The following is an 11634-nucleotide window of genomic DNA, read 5'->3' as shown; positions in this document are numbered from 1 at the left end:
GCTATTTTAGACTAGTATATATAGAATCATTCATGGGTTGTCATATAATTCACATTATTTATAAAATTTTATTGTCCGATAAAATATCAACGGATAATTGAATGATGGTATTACAGTAACTCTGCAGGAATGCTGATATCACAGTAGCTCTTTGTGCATGAGTACACAAGTAGACAAGCTATACAAAGGAAAGAAAAGCTCCCACAGGCCACAACGCCACCAGCTAACAAACACCAAAACTTCTCCCACACCCAACCGCAAAAAGCTTAAAGAGAAACAATTACTGTATCACCTACAGCTTACAGTGACAGACGGTTTGTCTGTCTTCACTCGCCATTTAGACAATTTTCAACCAAAAGATCTAAAAAAATAGTTTCAGAATTAAAACTGAAGAGGTATGAATGATAGGAACTGAAGAGTACTGGACAACCATATGGATGTTACTTGACATCTAATTATGGTACACGGAAAATATTAACGGTGATGTAGTTGAATTAGGTGACCAAAGGTAAGAAGAATTCAAAAAATGACCAGAGATTGAAAATCTATTCCCTAATAATATATATCAAACCCAGGCACTCACTAACCTACGATAAAGTTTAAAAATAGGCGGTCCAAGGCAGTTTCCTAGAGGATGGAAGTATGATTTGGAATAACCAATCAAGATCATCAGCACCAGCATTTAATACAAATTTACAGTAGTTAATCGTTTGTTTTTTTAAGGAGCAAGAAGTACAAAATCGAGAAGAAAATGCTAGTATTACAAAATACAGAGAGAGACATCACAAATGAGTTACACATCTCCCAGGCATCAAGTCCCCTTTGGCCTCCCCGTAGTACTAATGTGCAGATCTCAAGAATAAGATGACATCATTTGAAACAATGGAAAACACTATGTCATAGTAAAAAATAAACGAAACAACCTATAGATATGTGACACAAAAAAGGGAAAGGGATATCAGTAAGGAGTGTGATAATACCCGGTTGGAGGTCCCATTCCATTCACAGGGGGCATTCCATAAGGCATCATGGGCATAGGGCCTCCAGCATGGTATCCAGTGCCACTCAGTTTGGTCAAACTAGTTTGGCCTTGCATCCCATCCCTTGCATACTGATGCCACACCTGCTGCTCCTGCACGAGCAAATGCTGCTTCTTCTCCATATCAGCCATTTGGACATAGGATGGGGGTGGAATGCTCAATGATGCAGCAAATGGATCTTGATTAACAGGCTGCACAGATCCATCTGGGGCAGGGAGAGCCAAAACAGGGGTTGTAGTCTTTCCCGCTCCTGGCAATGCCACACTGCTGGCACTCCCTCCACTCAATTGGGTAGTGCTGACATGCTGCCTGACCATTCCTTGATCATACATGCCAGTCAACAATAGAGGATCCAAACCACCACCTAAAGCTGCCTTCTGCTTCGACAAATTGCTAGCAGTCTCTACCAATGCCAATTCCCAATCAGCTTTCCCTTGCTCTGCAGCCGGGGTTTGCCAGGCTGAAGTCACTTCTGGTTGTCCGTTAGAAGGGAATGCTTCCCATGATCCATTTGCATTATTGGCAGGCGCACCAGCAAACAGGGCCAAAGCAAACTTATTACCCTGGTCATCTGCAGTGACTGCATCATCTCTCAGATTCACCAAATCCTCTGTAACCTGAGGCTGGGGCTTAGGCTCCGGCTCAGGTGGAGGAGGAGGGGTATAATTCTCCGGTGGAGGCAATGCCTTGATTTCGTTCATATCTGGTGCTGGCTCCTCCTCTACCTTCTCTACCGGTGGAGCCTCCTCTTTTCTCTCGGGACTCTTCGGCCTCTTGGCTCTATCCCTCACAAACTCCTCCAACGTCTCGAGCAACTTGCTGGTAATCCTCTGAACCTCAGGGTACTCCGAGGACCTCGCCACACCCGTATTCTTACACCAATTGTAGAAAGTGACAAGCTCATCAATCTGCTTAGCCGCACTGGCATAAGCATCAAAAGCCTTCACGCAATCGGCATACTCCATATCAAAGAACTTGTCAAGCAACACAGCCAAAACCTCACATATATCAGCATACAACTGAAAACTCTCCTTAACCACTGGATACAAAGCAATCAAGACCATCCTACTATTCTTCGCCAACCCAGTAGGCCTACAAGCCAAAAACCTATCCAACAACCTCTGCAAATGACCCATCTTACCGAAAACCCTCTCCGGAGTCATATCCCTCAAAGGAGTCACACTGACAACACTCTTCTCGTCCCCCCTGCCCACCGATTCACTCATGTCCCCAAAAGATCTCGTCCTCCTCATCCCATTCTCATACCCATAACTACCTTCCCCTTTATACTCCCCACCACCGTACTCATACGGCGGCGACCGGAAATTGTCCCTTCCGCCAAACCTATCATCGGCACCGCCGCCGCCAACACTACTACCACCGGCACCGGAGGCGGTGCTTTTTCTATCAAAGAGCATCAACTCAAGCCTCTGGTCGAGATACATAGCATAGGTTCTCACAAAAGCGGAGTGATCCCAGGAGCTGGAATGAGCCTCGTCTCTGAAATCAGACAAATTGAGGAGCCGTGTTCCTCTGCGGGTGGCGTAAAGGATCTCCTCCTGGAACAGAGGTGGACCCTCGTTCATGAGGCGGTGTACGAGCATGAGCGCCTTGAGCGCCACAATCCAGTCGCGCGTCTTCCCCAAACGCTTGGACACCGCGGAGACGCAGGCGTGGACGTAGCCGCGCGAATGCAACATGAGGTTCAAGATCTCCCTGACGTACTTCTCGCTGGCGGGGTCGTCGTCGTGGCTGGTGGCCTTGACAATCGCGACCTCCATCTCCGGCGCCATGTTGCTGGCGACCTTGGCAATCCCTATGCTGGTCTGGTCCTTGACCACCCCAATCGCCTTCCGGATCGTCGTGGGAGCCATCGCAAACCCCAACCTTACTCACTCACACACTAAACCCTCGCTGAATTAATCAACAAATTTCGGAAAACCAGAAAACCGTTGAGATCGAATTGATAAATCCTCAGCACTTACCTGCGCTCCTAGATCCGCGTGAAATCGGCTATGGAGGGTTTCCGATTGGAAGGATTTGGAGCTAGATTATTGGAGCCTAGTGTTGGGGGGAGTAGCCACAGGGTCAAAATGCGTGAACTCCGTGGAACCCTGTGATCTGTGAGACTCTCAGATCTGCGATGTGAGAGAGAAAGAGAGAGAGAGAGAGAGAGAAAGATATACAAAAACCTCTTCTTCTAATAGCTACCGTTTACCCAAACTCTCTCTCTGTGTCTGCAGGAAGGGTGGGTATTCGGTGTGACGCGCCTTTACTTTACTGCAATACAACGCGTACGGCTTACGCTGACGTGGACGGCTTTTCTCCTTCTCATACGCATTTTGTTTCTGATCCCTGCTGTTGCGATGTGAACACGTGGAACCCATGTTGCGGTGATGAGGTGGGTCCCAGTTCCTGAAGCAGAACTAGCAGGTCGTCGGTGGAATGTTGAAATCTGAAATGCCTTGGATTCATGCAAAGCAACCAATGTGGGCGTTTGTCTCCTTTCTTTGCCTTTTTCTCCTTATTTTCCACCTTATTCCACTCCCTCCCATTTCTATTTTCATTCCCTTCTTTTACTTAAATAATAATAATATCACTATCTACACTCTTTAAATCTATGCAAATTCTTCTCTAACAGCTTACATTTGTACTCTTCTGATTCTCAAATATTCAACTCACAAACAATAATCATCTCTTAAATTAGGGGCTAATCATATACAAGACGCCTGAAATTTTGCCAATTATAATTCTCTCCTCCTATCACAACTAATTTCTAAAATCTCTATCTACTCGGACACATGTATCGGTGTCGACACTCATAAGATACTTATCGGTGAAATGTTCAATTTATGTGTTGGATTTTTGAAAATTCTAGCACGATTCTATAACACAATTTTAAAAATATAAATACAATAATTTTCTAAAAACTCAAATTTATTGTATAAATTTTTGTTATGATTATAAAAATAAGAAACAAATTCTTTTGAACCAATCATGAAAAATATCTTTTTCTCCGAAAATAATCTGAAACATATTTTTGCACATAAATATTTATTTTCAATTTATATAATTCAAAATTATATAATACATAGATTTGTGTCTCGTGTCCTATATTTTAGAGATTATACGTATATCTGTGTCTGTATTCGTGTCGTGTCAGTGTCCATATCCGTATTTATGCTACATAGATCTCTATATATACACATACCTAAATTAATATCAAAATTTATAATTTATTTTAACTCTTTATTTTTTATTTTTTGAACTGAAATAATATATTTACATTTCCCTTTTCAGATTGATGAACAACACTGTTTAACTTTAATGTTGCATTAGTCTTTTAGGATTCGATTGTATTTAAAAATCCAATTTACTCCTTATAAACCTAGTAGCTTTGTGCATTAACAAGGAACTCATCTTAATCATTAAATATCGTGGTAATAAATTCAATGGTTATTATAAATATCGTGGTAATAAATTCAATGGTTATTATAAAATGGTGTACCTTCAACCATTTTGATTTACTAGGAAACCTTAACTTGAATTTTAAAATTGTCTCATTTTAAATTTTAGTTTTATGTTTTAAAATATTTTGATTTTGTCTTGATGAGTTAAAGTGGTTCAGAAAAACAAAGCACTTTATTGCATACTAATGAAAACAGGTGGAAAAAACGTCTACGTACTCACATTTTTTTAATGAAAATAATGAAATATTGTAATTAAAAAAGTTATAAATAATAAAAATATTTTTATTTAAATATATTTTAATTTATCTTATTTATTTATTTGGTCTTTGAGATATTGAAAAGATAAAAATGAATGGAGAAGATTACAAATTATGTGTGTTACAAGTGGAAGAAACAATTATACTTAAGTGTAATTTGAAAGAAAAAAAATGTTATAATGGTATTATGGGTCGAGCCCTTTTGAGAATACACGTGCATCGGTTGGAGATCATCTGATTAAATTTGTCTTTTATTCTTATTGACTTATGTTTGAGGTTAGGAGTTTGTAGCATCACAGACTGATTGGTGTATTGATCATTTGGTCTGTATGGAGATGATGTTTTGATGTTTTGTTTGCGTATAAGAGTGAGGGTTGTAGGCGGTTCTTTCCAGATTTATTTAAGTATTTAGGAGTTTGCGGGGTGTGTGTTGTGAAAAAAAGGTTAAAGGTCGTGTGTTTTGTATAAGGGTTGGGTCACCCCTAAAGTGACTCACATTTATTCATTGTTTATTGCTGATAAAAAAAATAGACCGAACCCAATTGTGTGAATAAGCAAATCGTCTGTCGATATTCATATTTGAAAACATTAATGTCGTACCAGCATAAATGAAGGGAAACCGAATATCAGATAACACAAGCAAGAAAAGCAAATTACACACTCAGCTAAAAATACACTTATTTTTAACTACACCGAATGTTTTGGGTTTAAAATTGCTCTTAATCTTAATCTTGTGTGAAACAATTATATTTTATTATATATATGAAATATGAAACTCTAAGGTACTTTCTGTAAAATATTAAAGGAAAATAATTTATTGTATTTATTTGTATTCTTGTTAAATACAAGGTAACCATTAAAATCAATAATGTTTAAACGTATAGAAAATGTTAAAAGTATTAATATTTGAAAGAATACAGGTAGCAGTGTTGAGTTGCCAGCTCAAAACACGAGGGAAAAAGTGTTTTTTTTATTAGGTGCATCTACATCACAGCTGAGTCTAAACGAGTAATTAGCTGTTGAATGCCTAATCCAACGCATGCTTTCTATTGAATTCTACTTTGACTCTTTAAACTATTTCTTTGGTTGTTGAAGTTAAAATTGATTCAACAATACTTATTAAAATGTAGACTTTGAATGTGTTTTTTTTTTTTCAACAACCATTTCCTACTCGTTGTAGATCCATGTGAACAATACAAAGTGGAAACATTCAACCAAACCTCACAAGATTCAAGCACTTTTTTCAGGTCTTCTGCTTATAGAATTTTATCATCTCCAAAAAAACTTTACAGCTTTTCATTAATTTCTTAAAACTGTGTGCTAAAATTTTTATTGTTATCAAACTCTTTAAAATAACTTGCCCATAAGTTCAAAATAACTTCTTATATTAAATCTTAACCCTTTTATGCATAAAAAATGTTGACCTCTTTTATTAAACAAAACATAAAGTCTTAGTTTAATAGTGGTTAAGTTAGGTCGCTGGGCAATGAAGAACAATAACTCACATCACTACAAATAGATGTTCCTCAGTTCAGATACCTCATCTTAATATGTTGTTAAATAAATTGTATTTCAAAGTAATGACATGAAATGGTCGCGTGGCCTAATGGATAAGGCGCTCGCCTCCGGAGCGGGAGATTGTGGGTTCGAGTCCCACCGTGATCGATTAATATGTGGAGACACCATCAATAGAATTTCAGCATGTTAAGTAATTTATATTATTTTTTTCTTCTCTCCTAGCAGGGAAGTCAAAGGGACTCACAAAGAAAAAAAAATTTATAGAATTATTTATTGAATTAAACAAATGAAGAAAACACTGTTAATCAACCATCACCACTGAAGTCAAAGTGGATATGAAGTTATTAGATAACTACACTTCAATTGCATAAAATTAAAATTTCATACTTATTTTTGGAGAAAGATAAGGTTCAAAGAAGAAATTGAATACACCTAAACTTTTGCTCATATTAGATGATAAATTTTATTTTATATAAATATTTTTTTTTTTCAATTATAAAGACATTTGTTTATTCTATTACTTGTAATTTCATATGTCACTTTGTTTTTTCTTATTTTACTCCCACTATATTAGATATTAGGTTTGTGGTTCACAAGCTCATAAATTTTTTTGTATTTAATTTTGTATTTATGCATATATTTAACAAATATTTGTATTCAATTTAATTATATATATAAGAAGTAAAAATATTAACATTATTTATCAAACTCATTTGAATTCATACAAATAAAAATACCATTATCAATTGTTTTCTATATATAATTATATTTTTTTATAGGGTTATGTTAAGAAGTGGACTTTAAGCCTAACTAAACCTTATAAAACCGACTTATAAGGTGAGGTTTGGCCCCACTTACAAACATTACAAAATCCTAGGAAATATTTGATTCAACTTCTTCTAGTGCAATACAATGATTCACCATGGAGTATATTCAAAAATTGGCTAAAACAATCAATGCATTAAATCAAAATAATTTTGGTAATGTTGACGCATACGCAAATGCCGCAGGTTTGATTTCATCAACTCTTGTGTCCGTTAATTCTAGTAGTGCAAGTTCTTGGATTTTGGATACCGACACCACAGATCACATTGTTTCCCACGTATCTCTTTTAACTGAACCGAAATCTTTCAATATTACAAGTGTCAATTTACCGAATGGTGCTACAACACAAGTCACACACACTAACATCGTTGTTTTTAATCCTTAAATCACTTAAAAATGTCCTATGTGTCTCATCTTTTAGCTTGAACTTGGTTTCAACCAACAAACTCACAAAGGACCTAAATTGTTGCATTCTATTCTTTTTTGAATTTTGTATTTTGCAGGACTTGGTTTTGAGAAAGATGATTGGCTTGGGTAGACAGTGTAGTGGTCTATACTACATGCATCCATCAAAGAATAAACCAACTATTTACCATGTCTCTCAGTTGTCAAACTTATGACATTTACGCCTAGGTCATCCCTCTTTTTCTCGTTTTAAATTAATATCACATTTGCTCCCTGATCATCCTAAAGAACTAGGAAATAATTGTACAATTTGTTCAAAGGCTAAGCAAACACGCCTGCCTTTTCCCAAAAGCTCAATAACCACAAAAATTCCTTTTTCACTTTTACATTGTGATGTTCGAGTCCTCATAAAATTCCTACACACACTGGTTTGCATTACTTTCTTATAATTGTTGATGATTTTTCTCATGCATCATAAATCCGAGACACAATTTTTATTAACTAATTTCATATAATTCGTCAAAACTCAATTTCAAACAAATATTCAAACAATAAGAGTGGATAATGACACAAAATTTATTCCTCTTCGCAGTTTTCTTCAAAATAAAGGAATCGAACTCCAAAATTTTTACATTCACACTCCACAACAAAATGGAGTTGTTGAATGAAAACATCGATACATTTTGAATGTTGCTCGTTCTCTCGTGTTTCAATCAAATGTTCCACTTGAATAATGGGGGGGGGGGGGGATGTGTCTTAACTGCAATTTACCTCATAAACTGAATTCCAACACCATTGTTACCCAACAAATCTCCATTTGAGGTCTTATATAACCGCCCTATTTCTCTTGCACGTTTACAAACGTGATCAATGTTCACCCTAAACAAAAATTTGACCCTCGTGCATCTATTTGTGTCTTCATTGGGTATCCACATGGTCAAAAGGGTTTAATTTTTTTTGATTTACAAAGCAAAAAAATATCCATCCACCGTGACGTATATTTCAAGAAAATATTTTCCCTTTTCATTCCAAATCTTTCCAGTTTCCTCAAAATTCATCATCATATTTTCCTCTACCTCACAACATTTCTTTCAATACACCAATTCAATTGATATCCTCTCTTTATTTTTCTCCCAATTTCACGCTTCCCTTTATTCATCACAATCCCGAATCACCTACACCTTTCTCTAATGTTACTATTCCATAATCCTCATTTCCAGAAACAACCATACCATTTTCATCTCATTCTCCATTGCCTACTCTGTCTTCTTCCTCACCTTTCTGCAACTGGTATATCCATCAGCTTGATGTGCACAATGCATTCCTTCATGGGACATTACAAGAAGATATGACTCCACCTTTTGGCCTTCGTTGACAGGGGGAGAATTTGGTATGTCTCCTTCATAAATCTATTTATGGTTTAAAATAAGTATCACGAGATTGGTTTTCAACTTTTGCAACTAGTGTTAAATATGCTGGTTACATACAATCAAAGACGAATTATTCACTTTTTACTAAGGCTTTATTTGGATTAAAGGTTGTGGAGGAGTGGAAAGTTGAGGGTGTTTGGATTGGAGGATGTTATAGTGGATGTGTGAAGAAAGTTTATTGAAAAACGTGAATGATGTGATAGTTGTGAGAATATTTTAAAATATTTTGAATAGTATAAATTGTAAGATTACAAATTTACCTTTTGTATATAAATAAATAGAAAAATAAAATATTAATTAATTTAAAGAACATTTAAGTTAATTAAAATAATTAATATTATATTATTTAATTTCTATTACATCATGTTATATATAATAATAAAGTATATTTTTTTCCATGTGTAAAAAAATAATAATAAAATGATTATTAATTTTGTACATAATTTTGATAATTAAAATAATTGTATGTTTCAATTATAATTTAAAAAATAATTTAACAAATTCCATTACTATATTAATATTCTTCATTTAAAATAATGCATATAGTTATTTTTTATTAATAAGACAAACTTAATTTATATTACTAATAATAATCCAAACGTAACATTCAATTTTCAGTTTTAATTACTAAAAACTAAACTGTTTACATATATAAATTAATATGTTCAACTGTATATAATATCTTAAATTAATAAAAGATATATAAATTAATATTTGAATTATATTTCCCTACTGTTGAAATATTAATTTAAAATATAAAAAAATTAATAAAGAATTAAATGCTCAAAAAATACTTTTATAAAAAAAATCTAAAAAGTAAAGGAATATTCTCAAAACAGAAAAGAAAATTCAATGTTTTATGACTAATATGAAAATAAACTCCTATTAAACAATAAAAAACAATAATTATATTAATTTGGTCTATATTTAAATTAGATTTTAATTAAGACAAACTCATTCAAATGGATTCTCAATAATAAAGATATTTAATTTAATATTTAGTTTTAAATATTATAATATAAATTTCATTATTATCTTAATAAACGATTATGCTCGAAAAGAGCATAATCGATTATCCACTATTTTTAATAGCATAATCGATTATGTAATTTGTTATTTTTTCACTCATAATCGATTATGTGCTCTAGAAAAGTAAGAGAAAGCTAACTTGAGATCAAACAAGCACTACGAAACTCAATCCCCTACCACTCTGCTACCTCATGAACCTCTCCAAGCCCAGTGAACCAATTAACAACTCTGTAATCGATTATGGAATCTCATTGCATTCGTGCATGGCAGTGGTTTGTAGTTGTATGTGTGAAGAATTCAAATCAATAAAATGAAGGCTAGCATGGTAACTTCACGTGTGTGACGTGGCTTTCAGCTCATCCTCCCTCTTTTCTCTAACCCCTCTACTTTCTCTCCATGAGCTCCCTCACCCGCATGTCATCCTTGAAGCAAACGGGGGTGGCACCCAGACATCCGTCCGCGTGAACAGTGCCACCCCCAGAAGCAAACAGACACTAAATCTCAAGGTAAAAAGTTCATTGTTATTCTCATTCATGTTGATGACATCCTGTCGACTAGTAATGATTCACATGAAATCAAGTTGCTCAAAAGTCATATCTCCTAATACTATATTAAACCGGTTTTACGAGGTTGAGTTAAACTTAAGTTATTTTTTAACATGTTTATTTCATCAATTTCATTATCGATTGGTTAAATTCACCTTTACAATTAGAAATTCATTATAATTAAACTTTAACAAATTACATGCTCATATTCGGGTTCTTATTTGTTTTCCAATTATTTAAATTTTATTAGTTTAACTTTAAAAAAATTAAAAATATTGTCAAACATTTCAAGATTTTGTAACTAGAAAAGTAGTAGAAGAATAAGCAACTTTTTTGGTTTATTTGTGATCAGAAAACATACGTGACTAGTATTTAAATAAAACGGAGTAAGATAGTTATTAATATTATTAAACTGAAAGCATAACATAAAAAGTTGTTTTGACTTAGTAATTCATAGACAAAGTCACGAGTTCAACTATTTTCAATACCATAATTATTAACAAGAGATTTTACATTTGAACCGTTACTACTGTCATATGATGTAGTAGGCAAGTCACAATTAAAAGAAAGTCTTAGAAATTAAACAAAGTAATGTAGTAGTAGATGAAGTCACAATTAAAAAAAAGTTTTAAAAATTGAAAGAAGTAGTGTAGTAATTTAAAAATAAAATTTTTTAAAATAAGGTAAAGATTTGTGACACACAAAAACAAAAATACATATAATCTTTAAAATGTAGAACACATGAACACAAATTTATATATTTTATAATTATAAATTATATAAATTGACAATAAAGATTTATGTGTACAAGTATGTTCTAGATATTTTTTTAAAGAAAAAAATATTTTTTATGGATTTGTTTTTTTATTTTTATAATCATAGTACAAGTTCAAACAATAAGTTTGAGTTTTACTTTTTTAAAATTATGTTAAAATTGTATTAGAATTATCAAAAATTAAAAAATATTTTTTGAATTGGATACGAATACATATCCTACGAGTGTCAATAGAAGTGTAAGTACGTGTACCAACCGACACGTCATTTAAAGAATATTTTTTTTCTAACATGTTTTTTCCTGTATTTTTTTTTTCATATAACAATTCCCTAATATTTTT

At 33.9% G+C, this 11634-nt stretch overlaps 1 protein-coding gene and 1 non-coding gene across 2 annotated transcripts; one reads left to right on the top strand and one right to left on the bottom strand.

Moving 5' to 3' along the window:
- Window positions 1–646: 646 nt before the first annotated feature.
- LOC137821439 (putative clathrin assembly protein At2g25430) lies at window positions 647–3290 on the bottom strand. Its single transcript, XM_068626032.1, has 2 exons — window positions 3026–3290; window positions 647–2943 (listed from the first exon to the last, which is right to left on the bottom strand). Exon 2 carries the CDS (start codon window positions 2912–2914, stop codon window positions 959–961), a length of 1956 nt encoding a protein of 651 aa, XP_068482133.1. The 5' UTR covers window positions 2915–2943; window positions 3026–3290; the 3' UTR covers window positions 647–958.
- A 3069-nt stretch (window positions 3291–6359) lies between these two features.
- On the top strand, window positions 6360–6432 carry TRNAR-CCG (transfer RNA arginine (anticodon CCG)). Its single transcript has one exon. It is a non-coding gene; the product is annotated as a tRNA-Arg (tRNA).
- Window positions 6433–11634: the final 5202 nt, after the last annotated feature.

This window comes from Phaseolus vulgaris, chromosome 9 (assembly GCF_000499845.2).
Source record: "Phaseolus vulgaris cultivar G19833 chromosome 9, P. vulgaris v2.0, whole genome shotgun sequence".
In the NCBI taxonomy this organism is placed as follows: domain Eukaryota; kingdom Viridiplantae; phylum Streptophyta; class Magnoliopsida; order Fabales; family Fabaceae; genus Phaseolus; species Phaseolus vulgaris.
Note: the sequence above shows the minus strand (reverse complement) of the source record. Positions and strands in the feature narration are given on the sequence as shown.

What these genes read in the sequence shown, in the direction of transcription:
- LOC137821439 (XM_068626032.1), bottom strand. Translation starts at nt 2,914, where the DNA reads ATGGCTCCCACGACGATCCGGAAGGCGATTGGGGTGGTCAAGGACCAG.